General features: G+C 43.9%; 1 protein-coding gene across 1 annotated transcript in view; it reads left to right on the top strand.

The window, feature by feature from the left end:
* The window catches only part of LOC110528967 (rho guanine nucleotide exchange factor 10-like protein), a 153370-nt gene that overhangs the window by 6342 nt on the left and 123195 nt on the right, over nucleotides 1-23833 (top strand). The window contains 7 exon segments of the mRNA XM_036983546.2: nucleotides 16-108; nucleotides 857-1027; nucleotides 4698-4843; nucleotides 5614-5780; nucleotides 9821-9936; nucleotides 17761-17888; nucleotides 22857-22957. Coding sequence (XP_036839441.2) covers nucleotides 16-108; nucleotides 857-1027; nucleotides 4698-4843; nucleotides 5614-5780; nucleotides 9821-9936; nucleotides 17761-17888; nucleotides 22857-22957 — 922 coding nt within the window.

Below are 23833 nucleotides of genomic sequence, written 5' to 3'. Positions count from 1 at the left end.
TCCTGTGTTGTGTAGATCAAACAGGCGTCCAGTGTTGACCGGATCACCCTGTACGGCCTCATGGTGAAGCCCATCCAACGCTTTCCCCAGTTCATCCTATTACTGCAGGTATGTGTCTTTACCAGCACCTTCACTGCTAACATTGACAAGATAATGTCACATGAGAAAACAAACAGGTAAACAATCTGAGATTAACACCACACAGTGTTTTATGGACCTGATCAAGAGATTGACACATGCGATGATACATTGAGCCATTGAAAACTGCTAAATACATGAGATACGGTATAACACCATGCATGGTTATACCTATCTAGTCTAACCATATAAGCTTTTCATGCAGTAGGCTTCTTTGTCTTCCTTTACTTTTCCTGTCTCAACATTGTGTGTGGAAAGATTTTGCGTACTGGAACTGCAGTACCTCATTCTATCCATAAGTAGGGGTTGATTATCCATGACTTCAAAAGATAAGTTATGAATGTAAATGAGGCATTTTCCTCTTGCCTCAAACTCAGCACCCTAGAGAGGGAGTGTCTGTGTTAAATCATATATTACACAGGGAACTAAACTCAAAGCACTGAAACTCTTTTGGGACTCACACACAGAATATAAGGCCTTATTTATGCAGGTCCACAAGCACACACAGTTGCAGGTAAGCCAGACACACACATAGATCTGGGATGAAACTCAATAAATACTTGGTTTTTTAAAAATAAATATGAAAATGAGAGCAATGTGCTTACAAGGCTCTGGGCCGTAAAAACACAGAAAACAATGTGCACACACTCTTACACACAAACCAACACCTCTTCACTTTATTTAGTGTTTGTTTCTCTCTTCACTGTTTCTCTGTCAGGACATGCTGAAGAACACACCTAAGGGTCACGTAGACTGCCTGCCTCTGCAGCTGGCTCTGACTGAACTAGAAATGTTGGCCGATAAGCTGAATGAACAGAAGCGTGTGGCCGACCAAATAGCTGAGACTCAGCAGCTAGCACGCAGTGTCAGCGACCGCTCGCTCAGCAAGGTGACAGAAATACTGCAATACACATGTACGCAAGCACATACACACACACGCAGCCCCCGACACAAGCACACACCGACACACACAAACCGACACATAGACACTGACACATACACACGCACGCACACAGAGTAATCAACCTGCTTACCGTGTGGCTCAACCCCAGAGCCCTTCCTCTACCTCCTCTGTGTTATCAGCATGAGGCAACCACCTAAGCATTAGCATATATAGCCATCACTTACATTACATTCCCAAACATTAGTCTAGGAAAGTATTTTTATTCAGAAAAATCATTGCCCAGATATTATGTCCATTATGGCCCCTGAACAGTGTCTAAACACCACGGCAGGGGCGTTTCTTCTCCATCACCACACTGGAATTACAGTCCAGACGCTGCAAATCTGAACAAATGCATTTTTGGATAAGAGGAATTAAGGGGTAAATGAGACATTTAATTGGAAGCTATATCTCCCCATTTCTCCTTGTCCTTCTCCCTATCATTCCCCCCCTCCTTTCCTTCTGCTATTCTTTTCTTCCCTCTCCCTCTCTTTCTCTTGCTCACTTTCTCCCTCTTCCTCCCTTTCTTGTCCCCACCTGGAGGCCATCATCTCCCTCTCTCCCTCTCCCTCCCTCTGTGCCTCCCTCTCTCTTTCTTTCTATTGGTCCATGGTGGTGAATTTTCCAGAGTCCTGAGATGAGCTGATTCGGCCAATCTCGTCAGCTCTACACAGAATTCCATTTACTGCGGTGAGACTGCAGAATTTCAATAGGAAGCAGTTCTCTTCCATTATCCCATAACCATCCAATGAAATATTAATTATTTGTCACTAAGTAATATACTAAGTATCTAAGTCAGTGGAATATGGGAGATAACACTGTGAGTGGGAACAGGCTGAGGTTTCCGTTTCACTCTATATCTCAGACACACACTCACACAAAACAGTCACACATGCACACTGTTGACACTTGGGACTTTTCAGAGGGCCCTTCCATGATTTACGTCTCTCTGCCTCTTGAGGGTGCTGTAGTTCTGTGATCATAGAAGACAGGCTACTGTTTGACTAATGACTCATTTCCCAAGCCATCTGAACAAAAGCCAAGCACGGCTACTGATTCTCCACAGATATAACAATCCATTTTGTGAGATGTGATGGGATGTAGAGCACTGTGCATTGAAAAATGGACAAAACACAGATTATTATTATTATTATTCATAAAAATGGTGTTTCTATCGAACAAACAGAAACATCAGAATGGGACACTATCTGAGCTGCATATTTGTACTCTACCGTCAGTTCAGTCTTTTGTTTTACTGTAGTTGTAATGACTCTTTTTTTTTCAGAAGATTGTTTTAGAATACATAAAACTGACTGTATTGATTCAGCTGGACATAAAAAATGACTGAACCAAGTAATGCTTTCTATTAGATTACCCTTGCCATATGTACCTTAGGAAAAGTATGCATTGTGTGTTCTCACATATTGCAGTATACAAAGACATTTCTTTGGATATTTCCATGTGTCTGTGTATCTGTGTATATAGTGCCGATTTTAGCATGTAAATCTTGGTGGGGCAAAAAAAAACAACACTAAACAATACATTAATTGCTCTACAACGGTGCCAACAAACTGTTCGGGCCTACATAAAGCTGTCCCAACAGCAGTGTCCCAACAGCAGTGTCCCAACAAGCAGTCCCAACACCTTACCATTGCTACACCTGGCTATCAGAGGAGCCTTGTCTGGCAGCGAAACAGTTCATTCAGCCTCATTTACTGCCTTTTAAAAAAACAGCACTGATATGGCTGACTTGCTTAAACAAATGTGGTTTCTACTGACATCTGAGATGTACAAACTATGGCATAAGGGGACGATAAGAAGCAATCCGTAATTTCGATTAAGACATTAATGAGCGAGCTAGGATGGACGTAGTCAAAATAACTATTTGCTCAGCACTTCTGAAATGTACAGCGACAGAATTCAGAACATGGGCCGTTCTTACAGTACACCAAGTCGGAACCACAGGATAAATAAAGGGGGCATATAAGCAGACAATGAAAGCTCTTACAATTTTCAAGGACTACATTTCTCTAAAATGTGCTACATGTGCACCACCAAGTCAGAACAGTAGGTGAAATGATGAGCCAAAAAGGGACCAAATGATTGAGGCACATGGACTACTAACAGCTTACTACACAACATACACTTAGTATTACTTTCTTAGCTACAGTATACAGTACATATCTCCCTGGCATATTACATAATTTATGCAGCAGCATACAATACATTTTTGGACTCACCTTGTTGTGCCTTGCTCACTTGAACAGGAAGGTGGCGCGGCGGTCCTTCGAGGGAAAATTTTGTCATCAAAGTCTGGCATTCTCTGGATTTATGGTGCTGGTGAAGTTCTGAATACAAAAAACAAGTTTGAGTCATGACGTCAGTGATCTTCAGGTCGGAGCTCTAGAAAGACCCGAGTTCCCAACTTGTAATTCCGAGTTAGATGACCGTTCAAAATCTATTTTCCCAGTCGGACCTCGTTTTTTTCAGATTTCCCATTTACGGGTTTCCAGTTGTTTTGAGTTTGGCAGAAGTCATGCTGGATTGTTTATCCGTTTAAGCTAGGAAAAGAGACCCTTAAATCCAGACATGGGACCACCACCCACTCCACTAAATAGCAGGCTAGTGATTGCTTGCTTGCAGTTAACCACTGATTCTTTCCAAACCACTCATTGTTGAATTTGGGATTTCCAACTTGTTGTTTAATGTTTATGTCCATTGAGCACCGATACGTTTTATCTATAATTTCTCTGAATTTTTTATCTTCATATGACAAGGATTGAAAAGGATTTGCCGATAGATTGTCGACTTGATTCATGATGATGACTGCTAGCTTGCTAAGATTTTGAAAGTATGATGTTGACATGATCAGTCCAAAGCTACTGTAGATATATTGTAGATAAAGCTACTGTGATTTGATCTAATTGTATCTGTGACCAATGACTGAGCCTTCTTGGATGGGTGTTGATTACGTAACTCTATGGCAGCACCCAAGTGGCTAGAATTTTGGAGCTCTACCTTTAAATTTTGGAATGACGTAGTGTCCCCATGTGTGACAGAACACTGAGCCAATCACGGTGCAACCAGAGAACATTACCAACCCCTACGCTCCATATTTTCTGCTGGCTGCCCCTCCACTACAGAAAGCACTGAGCTAGGCTGAAACACCTGCATTTTAGAGCTCCCTTACTCAAGAAAGCAAAAAAGAGACAATGTTTGTATTCTGCTTTATTATTAATTTAAAGTCAATCACTTACACATTCTTTTTTTTTTTTACAATGTTTGTATACTGATATGTGACACGTATGAATGCCAAAATAACATGCAAAACAGGCACACACACAAAAAAAAAACAGGTGGGGCTCAAAACACCTGCCCTGACTGACAGGTCGCCACTGTGTGTGTGTGTGTGTGTGTGTGTGTGTGTGTGTGTGAATGTGTTCTGTGTGCCCTGGACAAATCTCCCTTGATCTGACACTGATCCCCAACGAGACACTCACTTAACCAGTCTTTAGTCTGCCTGCTGTACTCCTTAGCAATTGAACTGAAACCCTGGAGAATTTGCCATTTGTGATGTGCCTTTTGAGACAGTGTCCTGATTGCTCTGCCCCTTTAGCAACTGAACTCAGACCAGGGGTCGCTGGTGCTTTGTGAGACACTGATTGAGACGGTGTATGGGGAGCGAGGCCAGGTCCTGAAGTCTAAGGAGCGCAAAATCTTCCTCTTCAACGATATCCTCATCTGTGCCAACATCAACGTCAAGTAAGTGGTGTTTCTGTAGAGTAGAGTGAGTTCTGCTTAACAGCTCTACAGTCTGAATACACAAACACCTTCCCAGCTCCACAGCAGCAGCACCACAAGGCTCAGCCTACAAAGCTTTACAGGGATATATTTAGGCAAACTGCATAGCAAAGAGTAATAGCTAATAGGCGTTCTCTAGCACTATCTGGAGGAACAGGAGCTTTATCAGCTTTAAACAAACTGCAGGCAGCTTAACTAGAGCAACAGGAGTCCTAGATCACTGACATAAAATATTTCTTGGTCCCTCTACAATTTATCCTCTATGACAGCACCATTGTTCACATCGTCTCAGAGCTAAAGGTAAACAGCAAATATTTTCCTCCATTTACAAAGCTCCTGTTTGAGACGTTCATACCTCAAAGCTCTCTTGTACAGCCTTCAAAGTAGTTATCACCCCATGTTTCGTTCAACTTGATTCCCCTGAAGTTGACTTTGCCTGCCCTCTAGAATCTTGACAAAGTGATCACAACGTTGATTGTATGCGTGATTACAGGAATATATGAATATGAAATGAATTCTGCTCATAGCCGGGGGTCCCGCTTTCTGCCGTGAACACAGCTGATCAGAACGATTCTAATTCAGCTCCTCAGCTCTTTATGTGACAATATAAGGAGCTATACCTCAGTTCTCCTCCTGTTTGTGGTTTGGGATTAGTGCTGCTGTCAGGCAGAGAGGGATGCTGGGAGAAACGTTGACTTGTTTGCTTGTTTTCTTCTCTTTTCAACCACCAGGGGGCCCCTTGATATCAGCAGCCTAGTCCCTGTTGGTCCTAAGTACACCATGAAGTGGAGTGCCCCCCTGCTGCAGGTCCAGGTAGTGGAGGTGGGTCAGGAGGCCTCCCAGGAGACCCTGTTCCAACATGGCGGTGGCAAGCACCCTGGTAGTGCCTGTCCCCCAGGTTGGTAAACCTACTGAGTCATCCATCCATCGCCTCTCTATCCCTGTAGTCCAGCTAATCTCATCATTTGGCCAGACTCCTAGTCTCAGCCGCATGGTCTGACTCAGCACAGCCCTCTAATCTGTTTGCTACTGTGAACTATCCCAGTGAATTCTGGTGACGCAGCGCTGTCACTCTGATTGAGGATGTGTTTGTGAAAAGAATAGCGATGATGGTCACTTGGTTCCATTTGCCTGGGCTGTTTTTATCTGCGAGAGATACAGTGGGAAAACATAGCTGCACCCTCCACAGTCTCATTTCACTCTCTGATAGACCACAAACATATCTGGAGTGGTGTCATCAATCTGCAGAGATTATTCCCTTCCTCTCAAGCTCCAATTAGAGAAGCAGCAGCACTAGATAGGAATCTAATGGTGAAACAGGTCTTTTTTCACCCCTCACAAAACTCTGTTGTGCGTACAGATTGGTGGAGAGATCCCTGATAAATGTGCTATGGGATGGAGATACAAAGCCTTATCATGATGTAATGGAACGGCCTTTAAATATTAATGGCGCCTTTTACAGCAGTGTCTGACCATGTCACGCTCAGTGAACAGTAACAGTTTAACATGGATGCCAAGATTAGGTTTAGATTCTCTGAAGATTAAGCCTTAAAGTCTTAAAAGTTTACTGCAAGACTGTGGGATGATTTAAATTGACATTAAAGGGTCTATCACCTCCTTCTCTCGCTCTCTCCTCTCTCTCTCTCTCTCTCTCTCTCTCTCTGTCTCTCGCTCGCTCTCTCTCAATTCAATTTCAATTCAAGGGGCATGGGCATGGGAAACATATGTTTACATTACCAAAGCAAGTGAAATGGATAAATAAAAGTGAAATAAACAATAAAAAGTAAATATTACAATCCAAAAGAATAAAGACATTTCAAATGTCATATTATGTCTATATACAGTGTTGTAACGATGTGCAAATAGTTCAAGTAAAACATGTAAAATAAATAAACATAAGTACGGGTTGTATTTAAAATGCAGTGTTTGTTCTTCAGTGGTTGCCCTTTTCTTGTAGCAACAGATCACAAATCTTGCTGCTGTGATTGCACACTGTGGTATTTCACCCAGTAGATATGGGAGTTTATCATAATTGGATTTGATTTTATAACTCTTTGTGGGTCTTTGTAATCTGAGAGAAATATGTGTTTCTAATATGGTCATACATTGGTAGGGTCTAATTGTGTTGCTGTCCTGGGGCTCTGTGAGGTCTGTTTGTGTTTGTGAAAAGAGCCCCAGGACCAGCTTGCTTAGAGGACTCCTCTCTAGGATCATTTCTCTGTAGGTGATTGCTTTGTTATGGAAGGTTTGGGAATCGCTTCCTTTTAGGTGGTTGTAGAATTTAACAGCTCTTTTCTGGATTTTGATAATTAGCGGGAATCGGGCTTATTCTGCTCTGCATGAATTATTTGGTGTTTGTCCCATCTTGTGAATTATTGGTTGGTGAGCGGACCCCAGACCTCACAACCATAAAGGGCAATGGGCTCTGTGACCGATTCAAGTATTTTTACTCAGATCTTAATTGGTATGTAAAATGTTATGCTCCTTTAGAAGGCTCTTCTTGCATTGTCTCTTAGATCATTCACAGCTTTTTGGAAGTTACCTGTGGTGCTGATTTTTAGGCCGAGGTATGTATAGGTTTTTGTGTGCTCTAGGGCAACGGTGATTCCAGGCTTTTTTGGAACACCATTATTTTTGTCTTACTGAGATTTACTGTCAGGGCCCAGGTCTGACAGAATCTGTGCAGAAGATCTAGGTGCTGCTGTAGGCCCTCCTTGGTTGGGGACAGAAGTACCAGATCATCAGTAGACATTTGACTTCAGATTCTCTCTCTTTTGCTCGCTTTCTGCTAACTCTTTCGCTCTCTATATCTCTCTCTATATCTCTCTCTATTGCTCTCTCTCTCTCTCTACTGACTTTTGATTACCAGGATGGTTCATTTTAGAATTTAGCATGGGCCCAATGCAAGCCATCCCCTAAATCATGCCTTTCCAGGTATCTTCCTCTGTGCATCTGCTGTGCATCTTCCTCTGTGCATCTATTGTTCCCCAGCCTGCCACTGCCACGTCTATTTATAGTTCCCCTTCCCTTGGGGGAGGGGTGGGGGGGGGGGGTCCGGCCTAAATCCCACAGCTTGGCGAGAAATGGGCTCATTTTTCATCTCCTGCAGGCCCTGATGGCCTTCCTTATTGATGGAGAAGGCTGGCCTTCTGGGAACTACAGGGATCTCTCAACTCTCTCTCTCTCTCTCAACTCTCTCTCTCTCAACTCTCTCTCTCTCTCTCTCTCTCTCTCTCTCTCTCTCTCTCTGTCCCTCTATTGTGCAGAGACACAGGTGGGCAACTGTTTTGTATCCCCACTGTCTGGTCTTGTGCCATCCCCATGTACCCACACACAGGCTTACCTTCTCCCTGCCACCATTACAGAGTTTTTTTGTTTATACTGATACTGACACGAGACTGCGATGCAAAGCAATGCTACACTGAATCTATGCTTCATCTACATGCAGTGAGCTGGTGTCCAGGTTTGGATGGGGATTAGTCTGTGGCTTTGGTACAGATTTGATATATTGTGGATTTGGAAGCAGTGGCTGCTGTAAATTCCCTCAGGTTAGTTCCCAGAGCTGGATACAGCACCAGCTGGACTATATGCTGAGGATGAAGATTCCTGCTGGCTGTTGTTACATGAAGCGGCTGCCTCTGGGAGGAAGGGCAGGGGCCCCTGTGGGCTCAGCCCTGCCTTGCTGCTTCGTGCCAGTGTGAATGACCGTGTCTGAGTGTGAAAACCAATCCCGCCACACCAACGGGATTACGCTGGATTACAACTCAGCACATTCACCTCTGGGGCTGGGGCCAACTCTAGGCAGGCGGGGACACAGCGGACCTGTGTGCCAGCGAATCCCAAAGCCCCACAGCTACAGGGAAGCCATTGTTTACAGAGACTCACGGCAGGCACACCTCTTTATATTCAGATGTGTCTGCTATTGATCGTGTCTCACAGATGTCAGATGTCTGTGCCCGTCTGTGTGAGAGATCCCATTAAATCAGTGAAGGCTGGTGGGAGTAGTTACAGGAGGATGGGCTCATTGTAATGGCTGGAATGGAATAAATGGAGCGGAGTTCAACGTAGTTTCCATATAGTTGCTTTTGATACCGTTCCATTTATTCCATTCCATCCATTACAATGAGCCTGTCCTCCTATAGCTCCGCTCGCCAGCCTCCTCTGCACTAAAGGCTTAAAGGTTACAAAGGCTCTCTTAAGAGAACAATAACTGCCTCTCTCCACTCTCTGACTATTTGTCGATACATCCACACAGCCACCCCCTGGCTTCACACAGCCACTAGATTCCCACAAAGGGCCATGCTTCCGTTACCTGCCTTGTGCCAAGCCGGACTGCTACTTGATTATGTGGTTGTGATGACAGCACAGGACAACGCTACAGCTACATCTTGCTGCAACATTGAATTGTGTTGTGCTCCTGGAGCCTTGTGTAGAGATGTGGACCAGGGCATTAGGGAGGCTGGCAGTGAGAGGTAGAGCTATTGATTCCCTGAGGTTGGAGAGGTAGACTTTAAAGAGTGTGCTTCAAAATCGATTGGTGAATCTCACGTCTAATGAGACACCTGCATTCCTTTTGTTTGGGAAAAGGGCATCATATAGCTCCAAATGGCCTCTCTCTATCTGCTTTTTAGTTATACATTCAGACTCCCGACTTCATTCAGACTGTTCAACAAATAATGGTGGTGATCGATCCATCACACATTGAACTCCTTTCTCAGTGGAACCAGAGTTCAACAAGTGCAAGTTTTCTTTATCACTTCCACTAGTTTTGTAGTTCAGGAAAGTCTCAAAATGCAGTTCCATTTGGGGATTGTTGTTTGACCTTGAGATGTTTCATGTCTTTAGGAGACAAGCATTGATGTGTGTGACATGTTAACTGGTGTAACCTGTTGATGTGTGCACTGTAGTGTGACAGGCTGTGTTGTGTGTTGACGACAGGGAAAGTGATCCTGGGTCCTCCACGGCTTTACCAGGAACTCCTGGACCTGCAGCACGACTTGTCTGTGGTGGAGGAGGTCACACTACTGGTGGGAACACTACAGGGGACATACCAGGTACACCCCAGCCCACTACTTACTATGTAACACCACCCCACTACATACTATATGACACCACCCCACTACTTACTATGTAACACCACCCCACTACTTACTAAATAACACCACCCCACTACTTAGTATATAACACCACCCCACTACGTACTATATAACACCACCCCATCCACTACTTACTATATAACACCACTCCGCACCACTACTTAATATATAACACCACCCCACTACTTAGTATATAACACCACCCCACTACGTACTATATAACACCACCCCATCCACTACTTACTATATAACACCACTCCGCCCCACTACTTAATATATAACACCAGCCCACTACTTACTATATAACCCCACTCCACCCAACTACTTACAATATAACACCACCCCACCCCACTACTTACAATATAACACCACCCCACCCCAATACTTACTATATAACACCACCCCACCCCAATACTTACTATATAACACCACCCAACTACTTACTATATAACACCACTCCACCCCACTACTTACAATTTAACACCACCCCACTATTTACTATATAAAACCAGCCCACCCATCTACTTACTATATAACACCACCCCACTATTTACTATATAACCCCACCTCACTACTTACTACATAACACCAGCCCACCCCACTACTTACTATGTAACACTAGCCCACCCAACAACTTACCATATACTACCACCCCACTATTTACTATATAACACCAGCCCTCCCCACTACTTACTATATAACACCAGCCCACTACTTACTATATAACACCACCCCACTACTTACTATATAACACCACCCCACCCCACTACTTACTATAAAACACCACCCCACCCACTTCGTACTATATAACATCACCCCACTACTTACTATGTAAAACCACCCCACCCAACTACTTACTATATAACACCACCCCACCACACTAATTACTATAAAACACCACCCCACCACACTACTTACTATATAACACCACCCCACCACACTACTTACTATATAACACCACTCCGCCCCACTACTTAATATATAACACCAGCCCACTACTTACTATATAACCCCACTCCACCCAACTACTTACAATATAACACCACCCCACCCCACTACTTACAATATAACACCACCCCACCCCAATACTTACTATATAACACCACCCCACCCCAATACTTACTATATAACACCACCCAACTACTTACTATATAACACCACTCCACCCCACTACTTACAATTTAACACCACCCCACTATTTACTATATAAAACCAGCCCACCCATCTACTTACTATATAACACCACCCCACTATTTACTATTTAACCCCACCTCACTACTTACTACATAACACCAGCCCACCCCACTACTTACTATGTAACACTAGCCCACCCAACAACTTACCATATACTACCACCCCACTATTTACTATATAACACCAGCCCTCCCCACTACTTACTATATAACACCACCCCACTACTTACTATATAACACCACCCCACCCTACTACTTACTATAAAACACCACCCCACCCACTTCGTACTATATAACATCACCCCACTACTTACTATGTAAAACCACCCCACCCAACTACTTACTATATAACACCACCCCACCACACTAATTACTATATAACACCACCCCACCACACTACTTACTATATAACACCACCCCACCACACTACTTACTATATAACACCAACCTACTACTTACTATATAACACTAGCCCACCCCACTACTTACTATATAACACCATCCCACTACGTACTGTATAACACTAGCCCACCACCCTACTTACTATATAACACCACCCCACCACACTACTTACTATATAACACCAACCCACTACTTACTATATAACACTAGCCCACCCCACTACTTACTATATAACACCACTCCACCCCACTACTTACTATGTAACACTAGCCCACCCCACTACTTACTATAAAACACCACCCCACCCACTTCGTACTATATAACATCACCCCACTACTTACTATGTAAAACCACCCCACCCAACTACTTACTATATAACACCACCCCACCACACTAATTACTATATAACACCACCCCACCACACTACTTACTATATAACACCACCCCACCACACTACTTACTATATAACACCAACCCACTACTTACTATATAACACTAGCCCACCCCACTACTTACTATATAACACCATCCCACTACGTACTGTATAACACTAGCCCACCACCCTACTTACTATATAACACCACCCCACCACACTACTTACTATATAACACCAACCCACTACTTACTATATAACACTAGCCCACCCCACTACTTACTATAAAACACCACCCCACCCACTTCGTACTATATAACATCACCCCACTACTTACTATGTAAAACCACCCCACCCAACTACTTACTATATAACACCACCCCACCACACTAATTACTATATAACACCACCCCACCACACTACTTACTATATAACACCACCCCACCACACTACTTACTATATAACACCAACCCACTACTTACTATATAACACTAGCCCACCCCACTACTTACTATATAACACCATCCCACTACGTACTGTATAACACTAGCCCACCACCCTACTTACTATATAACACCACCCCACCACACTACTTACTATATAACACCAACCCACTACTTACTATATAACACTAGCCCACCCCACTACTTACTATATAACACCACTCCACCCCACTACTTATTATGTAACACAAGCCCACTACTTACTATATGACACCACTCCACCCCACTACTTACTGTATAACCCCACCCCACTACTTACTATATAACACCACCCGACCCAAATACTTAATATATAACACCACCCCACTACTTACTATATAACATCACGCAAATACGTACTGTATAACACATCCCACCCCACTACTTACTATTTAACCCCACCTCCCTACTTACTATATAACATCAGCCCACTACTTACTATTTAACCTCACCCCACTACTTACTATATGACCCCACTACTTACTATGTGACACCAATCCACCCCACTACTTACTATATAACACCACTCCACCCCACTACTTACTATATGACACCACTCCACTCCACTACTTACTATATAGCACCACTCAACCCCACTACTTACTATATAACACCATCCCACTTCTTACTATGTAACACCACTCCATCCCACTACTTACTATATAACACCATGTCACTACTTACAATATAACACCATCCCGCTACTTACTATATAACACCAGCCCATCCCACTACTTACTATATAACACCACCCCACTACTTAATATATAACACCACTCCACCCTACTACTTACTATAAAACACCATCCCACTACTTACTATATAACACCAGCCCATCCCACTACTTACTATATAACACTAGCCCACTACTTACTATATAACACCATCCCGCTACTTACTATATAACACCAGCCCATCCCACTACTTACTATATAACACCACCCCACTACTTACTCTATAACACCAGCCCACCCCACTACTTCTGTTTAACACCACCCCACTTCATACTATATAACACCATGCCACTACTTACAATATAACACCATCCCGCTACTTACTATATAACACCAGCCCATCCCACTACTTACTATATAACACCATCCCACTACTTACTATATAACACCACCCCACTAATTACTATGTAACACCACCCCACCCCACTACTTACTATATATCACCATCCCACTACTTACTATCTAACACCACCCCACCCCACTACTTACTATATATCACCATCCCACTTCTTACTAAATAACACCAGCCCATCCCACTACTTACTATATAACACCACTTCACTATTTACTATATAACACCACTTCACTATTTACTATATAACACCACTTCACTATTTACTATATAACACCACTTCACTATTTACTATATAACACCACTTCACTATTTACTATATAACACCAGCCCATCCCACTACTTACTATATAACACCATCCCACTACTTACTATCTAACACCATCCCACTTCTTACTAAATAACACCAGCCCATCCCACTACTTACTATATATCACCATCCCACTACTTACTATCTAACACCATCCCACTTCTTACTAAATAACACCAGCCCATCCCACTACTTACTATATAACACCACTTCACTATTTACTATATAACACCACTTCACTATTTACTATATAACACCACTTCACTATTTACTATATAACACCACTTCACTATTTACTATATAACACCAGCCCATCCCACTACTTACTATATAACACCACTTCACTAATTACGGTGTAACACCACCCCACACCACTACTTAATATATATCACCATCCCACTACTTACTATCTAACACCATCCCACTTCTTACTAAATAACACCAGCCCATCCCACTACTTACAATATAAGACAACACCACTACTTACTATATAACACCACCCCACTACTTACTATATAACACCAGCCCACCCCACTACTTCTATATAACACCAGCCCACTACTTACTATATAACATCCCCCCACTACCTACTATATAACATCCCCCCACTACCTACTATATAACATCCCCCCACTACTTACTATATAACACCACCCCACTACCTACTATATAACACCATCCCACTACCTACTATATAACATCCCCCCACTACCTACTATATAACATCCCCCCACTACCTACTATATAACATCCCCCCACTACCTACTATATAACATCCCCCCACTACTTAATATATAACACCACCCCACTATGTACTATATAACACCACCCCACTACCTACTATATAACATCCCCCCACTACCTACTTTATAACATCCCCACATTACCTACTATATTACATCCCCCCACTACTTACTATATAACATCCCCCCCACTACCTACTATATAACATCCCCCCATTACTTACTATATAACATCCCCCCACTACCTACTATATAACATCCCCCCACTACCTACTATATAACATCCCCCCACTACCTACTATATAACATCCCCCCACTACCTACTATATAACATCCCCCCACTACCTACTATATAACATCCCCCCACTACTTACTATATAACATCCCCCCACTACCTACTATATAACATCCCCCCACTACCTACTATATAACATCCCCCCACTACCTACTATATAACACCACCCCAACCCACTTCTTACTATTTAACACCAGCCCACTACTTACAATATTATTGCATCACCTCATAGCCCATGCTGCCTCCGAGTTACTCACAAAAGCCTACATCCATATTACCTTCTTTAAAAATGTGAACCGTAGCCTGACCTCCAAAAACAATGGTCTTTACTTTAAAGAGATTTAATTTGCAGCTTGACAAATGTTTCATAAAGCTGATATGTCAAAATAATGCTTGCACTCGTAAAGTGATTTATTTCTTCCACAACCCAACTATCTACAGGTCTGAACTTTGAGAACACCGAATGCTTTGATTGGATATTGAAAATGCATGAACAGTGTTATTTTGTTAAATGCAAGGCATTGTACAGCAACAAACATGATAGTTATTCAAATATTATAGAGAGGAAGACATTTGGGGAAATCTATTTCTGGGAACATTCACAATGAAATTCAAAATGGAGAATTGAAATGCAATTAAAATGTGATCTTATAAAAGCTACACATCTTTCTGGAATCACCAATTGATAACAGCATAAATACATTTGATATCCCCATGGGGGATCCTAATAAAATACCAAAAAAATATAAAAAACAGAGAATCAGAGATGTGACAGATTTGAGGGCTATCTCCTGAAGAATGTAGTGCCTCTCTCTCCTGCAGTGAGCTCTGTTGTGTTCAAATCAGGACACCTACCAGTAGCCACAATCACATTAAAGCTACTGTACATAACACAGTCACAGTATACTCCAGCAATCACCAAAGAGCCTCTCAGTGGAAAGGTGGCCTTTTGGATCTCTATTTTTTTAAGGTGGAGTAAAATGGGCTTTACTCCATATTATTGATTTTCACACTCCACCCAGTTATAATATAAATGTCCACCAAACAAATATAGGAAATACTTCTGCATGGCTCATTGACTTCATAAATTGATTTGATTCTTACAGTATGACTGGGGGGACTTAACTGTAAAAGTGGTGTAGGAGATGTAATGTGTATGACGTATTTGATGGTATAAAGTGCTTTGCCGTGGGTTGAGGAAAGGGTCTATAAATCAAAGCAGTTTTATGAGGAAGGGGTGGAGGGTTCTTTTCATAGCGAGTGTAAGTAAACTCAGCAAAAAAAGAAACATCCTCTCACTGTCAATACCGTTTATTTTCAGCAAACTTAACATGTCTAAATATTTGTATGAACATAACAAGATTCGACAACTGAGACATAAACTGAGCAAGTTCCACAGATATGTGTCTGAGAGAAATGGAAAAATGTGTCCCTGAACAAAGGGGGGGGGGTCAAAATCAAAAGTAACAGTCAGTATCTGGTGTGGCCACTGCATTAAGCTGCATTAAGTACTGCAGTGCATCTCCTCCTCATGGACTGCACCAGATTTGCCAGTTCTTGCTGTGAGATGTTACCCCACTCTTCCATCAAGGCACCTGCAAGTTCCCGGACATTTCTGGGGGGAATGGCCCTAGCCCTCACTCTCCGATTCAACAGGTCCCAGACGTGCTCAATGGGATTGAGATCCGGGCTCTTCGCTGGCCATGGCAGAACACTGACATTCCTGTCTTGCAGGAAATGACGCACAGAATGAGCAGTATGGCTGGTGGCATTGTCATGCTGGAGGGTCATGTGTCAGGATGAGCCTGCAGGAAGGGTACCACATGAGAGAGGAGGTTGTCTTCCCTGTAATGCACAGCGTTAAGATTGCCTGCAATGACAACCAGCTCAGTCCGATGTTGCTGTGACACACCACCCCAGACCATGACGGACCTTCCACCTCCAAATCAATCCCGCTCCAGAGTACAGGCCTCGGTGTAACGCTCATTCCTTTGATGATAAACGCGAATCCAACCATCTCCCCTGGTGATACAAAATCGCGACTCGTCAGTGAAGAGCACTTTTTGCCAGTCCTGTCTGGTCCAGCGACGGTAGGTTTGTGCCCACAGTCCAGCCTCTCTCAGCCTATTGCGGACAGTCTGAGCACTGATGGAGGGATTGTGCGTTCCTGGTGTAAGTCAGGCAGTTGTTATTTCCAATCTGTACCTGTCCCGCAGGTGTGATGTTCGGATGTATCAATCCTGTGCAGGTGTTGTTACATGTGGTCTGCCACTGCAAAGAGGATCAGCTATCCGTCCTGTCTCCCTATAGTGCTGTCTTAGGCGTCTCACAGTACGGACATTGCAATTTATTGCCCTGGCCAAATCTGCAATCTTCATGCTTCCTTGCAGCATGACTAAGGCATGTTAACGCAGATGAGCAGGGACCCTGGACATCTTTCTTTTGGTGTTTTTCAGAGTCAGTAGAAAGGCCTCTTTAGTGTACTAAGTTTTCATTGCTGTGACCTTAATTGCCTACCGTCTGTAAGCTGTTAGTGTCTTAACGACCATTCCACAGATGCATGTTCATTAATTGTCTATGGTTCATTGAACAAGCATGGGACACAGTGTTTAAACCCTTTACAATGAAGATATGTGAAGTTATTTGGATTTTTACAAATTATCTTTGAAAGACAGGGTCCTGAAAAAGGGAAATATTTTTTTTTGCTGAGTTTATGTCAGTACTGTCCATAAATATAAAGGTGTGATTGCAAGCATGAGATATGAATGTTAGCTTGTGAATGTACACAGAAGTGCATCATGTAGGAGTCGATAGAAGAATATCGTGCACATGGGAGTATGTACTGTAGCTATATTTTCTTGTCACAGCAGAATGTTCTTGTGTGTTTGTGGATCATAGAACCTGAACACGACTGTGGCCCAGGACTGGTGTCTAGCTCTACAGAGACTCATTCGGATCAAGGAGGATCAACTTCAGAGTGCCAACAAGTGCCGCTTACGCCTGCAGGTGCCTGGGAGACCAGACAAGTGAGTATTACATCAATATTACTGGGCCTTGTGTTAAAGTCATACTGTAGTACCACCCAATGTGTAGAATTCATCCATTATCTTCACACTTGTGTGATTTTACGATTTAAAGACGACAAATTGAACTGCAAGGGCTTGTTTTACACTGCCGTCTTGACTCCACAAAATGGGTTGCTGGAGAAATTGCCTCATCCATAACTCGGAAAACAGGCCATCACACTCAACACTAAAAGAGAATGGCCGGTGACAAACATTTTAATGTGCCTGGGCGCTAACGTTATGATGATGCAGGAGCCTGACGTTGCGTTCGCTTAACCTCACTGAGCACATTACCTGGCCTTACGCTCAGCCAGTGTTAAAAGCCTGACACCATCTCTGCCACAGCTGGCTGGCAAATTAGAGGTGTGCACCGCAATTGGTCATTAACTGATCGTTCACATATTCACTTCCTTGAGAACGCAAATGGAATGGCAGCATTTGCCATGTTATTTTCATGGAGTTCCATTCATATTACAGGTATAGCCAGTATTGTGTGTTTTTCATTTGTTCGGACAGAATAAAAAAATTTAAAAAAGCCATTGTAGTTCAGCTCAAGGACACACAGAAAGTGGTCTTTGACTGACAGTTAATTTTGTCATTTTTAGATATTCTAAATCTAAAGGCTCCTTAATGGGAGCTTCTATAATTCTCTCACACTGTGATGAGTCTGAATGTGCTTATCGTAATGTGCTCAAGTGGCTATGGACTCAGCTGAGAGTAGAGGAGGAGGATAGAGAATGAAGACAGATTAGAGTGGGAGTCGTGCTGTGGCTGCTAGTGTGTGGAGGATGAGAGGGGGAGGAGGAGAGTATTATGAGCAGGGAGGGAAAGAGACCTTGATCCACCTCCACAACATAAACGGGGCAAGGCAGGGTGACAGCAGTGAGGGCCTAAATGTACCCATCCAACCTAAAGTGACAGCTTGAGCAGCAGAGCACTGCAGATTGGTACCCATCCCCCCCTCTCTGTGGCACCACACTGGGCCTGCAGGGCCCAGCTGCTTTCTCAATGTTTGGTGGAGCCAGATGTCATGCATACAAGAAAGTCCCAGCATCCCCGTTGAGGAGTACCACATCCCCTTGGTCCCATTGATAATGTCATGAGCAGCAGCATGGACCAGGGAGGGAGACCCCCGTACCCCATCTCTGTGGGTTGTATCAGATATTGTAACATTATTTGTTTGTAGTAGCCAACAGACCTCATTCTGCCAGACAGAGAAGCAGGTTTCTACAATGTAAAGTGGGGGAAATGCTTTGAGCAAGTAGAGTACTATACAGACCTGGACTCCAGTGTAGAGTGTAGTGATGGTTATAGTATATTGTGAAGAGAGGCATGTGATAAAGTAATAAAGAGAGAGAGAGCTGAGCAGGGTCTGATAGCAGACTAATTGTTGCTGGAGGCTGGGTGGTTGCTTGGCCGGCAGGGCTGGCTGTTGAGGTGGCAGGGCCAGCAGAGTGCCTTAGGGCTTGGGTATGGTGGTGATTGGTGGGGGTTGGGGGGTGACAGTTGGCGCGGTGGGCGCCTCAGCCATTCTGACACGACCCAGGGTGCAATGGTGGCATATTGCAGGAGAGAACAGAGGGTAGACTGGGCACACCTCTCTCTTTCTTTCTCTCTTTTTCTTTATTTCTCTCTGTGTGTCTCTCTTGTTCTCGGCATCTTGCTCTTTGTGTCTCGCTCTCTGCCTCCTTTCTCTCTTTTCTCTCTTTTCTCTATTTTGTTCTCTCTTGTTTTCTCTCTATTCTCAATCTTGCACACACGTTGATATACAGTCTTGCTCTGTCTCTGTGAGAGTGGTGGAGGGAGAGTGGGTCCACAGCAGGGTCCCCCTTTACTGAGTCGGTCACCTCCTGTCATCCTGGGAGAGTTCCCAAGCAAGCAGCCCATCACAGCCCCCATTCCCTCCAGCCCTCCACGCAGAGCAGGGACCTCCCTTCCCTCCATCCCTCCACGCAGAGCAGGGACCTCCCATCCCTCCATCCCTCCACGCAGAGCAGGGACCTCCCTTCCCTCCATCCCTCCACGCAGAGCAGGGACCTCCCTTCCCTCCATCCCTCCATGCAGAGCAGGGACCTCCCTTTTCTCCATCCCTCCACGCAGAGCAGGGACCTCCCTTCCCTCCATCCCTCCATCCATGCATGGCACGTGCATCATTCACTCCCCTCGCAATGAGCAGCTAAGTTGTGACTTTCCCCGTCCAGCCAGGTCTGGTCTAGGCACACTGATGCTCCCACAGGACCTCTCAGTGTCTGTCCACTCTTTGTGCATTAATGTCACATGTGTGCCTCAGCAGTGACCAGCAGCCATACATCAGCCCGGGTCTGGGCTGTGGGCCGGGTCCTTGCCCCACTCTATTCCGCCATCATACCCGTGCCTACTTCCCCGTGCTGCCTGTGTACCAGCACATCTGCACTGCGCTTGTCAATCAGGCGGTGGGAGGACTCCAAGTCTGTTCTGATTAGCATTTTTGGAGCAGCGTGAGCGTCAAGTATTACCCTCCCTGGCAATCGGATGAAGTGACCAGTTTCATTCTCATCTTTCTCCCCCTCTCCCTCCCCTCTTGCTTCATCTCTCTCTTTCCTCAGCAAATTGCTTCTTCTGTATTTAAGCAGTGAAGGGTATGAATTACATCTCTGTGTGAAAACCCCACTTTTTCAACATGTCAAATAATTTGGAGATCTTACTCATATCTTTCTGTCCTTGTCTTTTCTCACGCTCTCACTCAGTCTGAGCAGGCAGGTATGTCAGAAGCAGATTTGAGAGAGCGAGAGAGAGAGATACAAGTCACTGGGGATGTGTACTGCTGTTGTATCTTTTATCACTCAACCTGAAGCAAGTAGTATCTGTGTCCTTGTTTATTCATGTAGAACAGAGGAAAAACTAACATTTAAGACAAGTATTGCATAGAGACTGCAAGGATGAGTGTCAGCAGGAGGAGTTGGTGAATGTAAAACTGTGTGCCATTGTTGAGAGGTAACATGGTAGCGCAATCACAGCTGCTGATCTCAGAGTGCTGAGCCACTACTGGAGGCCTATGACCTTCAAAAGTTCCACACTGAGCTCCCCCTGTTCAAGGATCACATTATTCCCACATTCAGGTCCAGAACTGTCAGCTTTTACCCAGGGTGTAAGAGGCGTGTCGGGGGCCAAGAGGCGAGGAGCAGGGGGGCGGAGTGGGGATTCTGGCCTGTTAATCCAGCTCCCTGGCTCCTTCTTTGTGTGTTAGCAGTTCATGCTCCCTCTCATCCCTTCTCTTATCTGATCTGGGCGTCTCTACCTTCAGGGTCCAACGGCGCATGCCGTATCATCTGACCTTTACATCACTTCCACCATCCTGATTGAAACAGGGGGAGGTGAAATGTGCTGTTTGTTACGGCTCTGTGGTTACAGGACTCTTACTCCTTCAAATCAAATCAAAGTTTATTGATCGCATCCAAGGTTTAGCAGATGTTATAGCAGGTGCAGAGAAATGCTTATGTTCTGGTTCCTAACCATGCAGTAAAATGTAGTTCACAAATTGTTATACTATTTTTGTTTAAATAAAAATCAAGAAACGTCGGAACAAATGTAATTAACTACCCAGATAGCACTGTAACAGTAATCCCAATGCAATCTATACGTACAGTATATACACTGGATGAATTTACACACAATTTACTAAGAAGGAAATGTACAGCAGTAGATATATTAGAGTGAGCTATGTCAAGAATCAAGTATATAAATGTGTGGTGTGTATAAACAGTGTAATTAAACTATTAGAATGAGCTATGTTGAGAATACACTATGTTCAGTGGTTTAATGTCTCTATAACATGGGACAACAGCGAGTGTGTGTGTGTGTGTATGTGATAGCTTGTGTGTGTGTGAGCAGTGTGCATCACCTGGTAGATGGCTAATGATGGCTGTTCAACAGTCTGATAGCTTGGCAATCGAAGCTGTTTTTTAGTCTCTTGGTCTTTGCACTGATGCACCTGTACTGTCTCTGTCTGTCAGACAGTAGCCAAGTGAACAGTCAGTGGCTTGGGTGACTGAGGTCCTTAATTTCTTCAGGTTGTAGAGGCGCTGTTCTTCACCAGGGTATAAGTTTGGAGACCATTTCAGGTCCTCAATGAAGGGCACGCTGAGAAACTTGAAGCTTTTGACCCTATACACTGCATCCCCGTCGATGAGGATGGGGGTATGCTCCCTCGTCTGTCTCCTGTAGTCTACAATCAGTTTCTTTGTTTTGTTGATGTTGAGGGAGAGGTCTCGACATCTCCTCCCTTTCCTTCTCCTCCTCGTCATCCTGTCCCCAGAAGTACCTCTACAGGAGAGGTTGCATTCTTATAGTACAGTAGAATATCTACAGTATGTCTTTATTAATCCAGAAGGGGGTTTTGTTTACAACATGTGTAAAATAGAAAGGCCTACATCATTGAATAGGCACATATGACTAAGCTTCCAAATAAAAAGCAGACCAGAATTTCACAATCACATAATGCAACCATATCACAATCCCATGGCATATCCAAACATACATCCATAAAACAGACCTGGTGTCCTGGTTTTGGGAACCTAAGGACCATAGACCTATATCATATATGACACTGCACAGACCTAAAGAGAACTTTCATTTTTTGATTTTCAGTTTGAAAGTCTGAAATAGCACCTAGAACTTTTTCCTTGCTCTGTGTGGACTGTCACTGAGAAGGAACAGGCCTTTTGCAGAGCATTTGTATGTGGTATTTGTCTTTATTCATTGATTTGCTCTATGGAGCGCGATACCATTATTCCTACACTTATGGCACTTTTCCGGTGCAGTGAATGACCCATAAAACACAGATGGGCTTTTAGCTGCTGCTTTCTGTAAACAATAGAACAATGGTCCTGATGAGGTCCCCACAGAGCATGAGTCAGTTGTTTTAACTTGTGTGTGTGCATTCCCCTCCAGGTCGGGACGTCCCGTCAGCTTCATGGTGGTTTTCAACACGCCCAGCCCCCTCAGCAAGATCTCCTGGGTCAACCGGCTGCACCTGGCCCAGATTGCGCAGCGTGAGTACTACATTACATTACCTTTCCTTACCCTTACTGAAACAAAACACCAGTTACATAATACAAGCTGCAAAATACACACAGTGAATTGATTTCTACGGTGTTGTTTAGGCTTTATAGAGTAGTAGTTACAACATTTCACTTACAAATCCTTGCAAAAGAGTAGTAATATATAGGATAAGGTGGTTAAGGCAGCTGTGCTCCTGCTAAGGCACTTTCTGGTTTGTTTTACAGTTTATTGGCTCAGCGATAGTCTGGTGTTATGTGTTACTGAATCACGTTAACCAAAGACGTCCCCCAGGGATAATGTGTTCTGTATAATGTGTGCTTGGCCTCAGAGGCTAGGCCATATTGAGCTGAGCATGAAGGTACAAACACAGTCTGAGGAGACTGCATCAGCACTGGTCCCTTTCCAGCAGGGAGCAGCACTGTGATTTTCTTTTCTACTGCCTCCCCCTCCAGTCTCCCCTTCCCCACCCCCCACTACCTATAGCCTGGCTCTATAACCGGAGTGAATCCACCCAGTGATGCTGGAGGCCATCCATTGGGAGGTTCATCAAAGCGTGCTCTGAGCAACTGACACGGGGCTAGCCAGCCAGGGCTACTACTGTACATGATATTAATCTGATTTGCCATGGTGAAACTAGCTCCCCCCATCACTCCCCCCACCACTTCCCCCTGACTCACCCAAACACACATGCACACATACATATACTACTCATGGTTTTGTGTCTATGGTATTGCTCTCTAAGCGTCCTGATAGCGTGTTACTTGGGTTGACACTGTATTTGGGCTGCTTAAATCCCAGAGGCAGCTGGCTTCACAGTAAGCTCCTGTACACAAATCTGTAAAGGTTTCAAAGGAAGTTACTGGAAC

This window comes from Oncorhynchus mykiss, chromosome 7 (genome assembly GCF_057628025.1).
Source record: "Oncorhynchus mykiss isolate SJ-2025 chromosome 7, ASM5762802v1, whole genome shotgun sequence".
Lineage (NCBI taxonomy): Eukaryota > Metazoa > Chordata > Actinopteri > Salmoniformes > Salmonidae > Oncorhynchus > Oncorhynchus mykiss.
The sequence above is the reverse complement of the archived record's forward strand: the minus strand, read 5'-3'. Positions and strand labels throughout refer to the sequence as shown.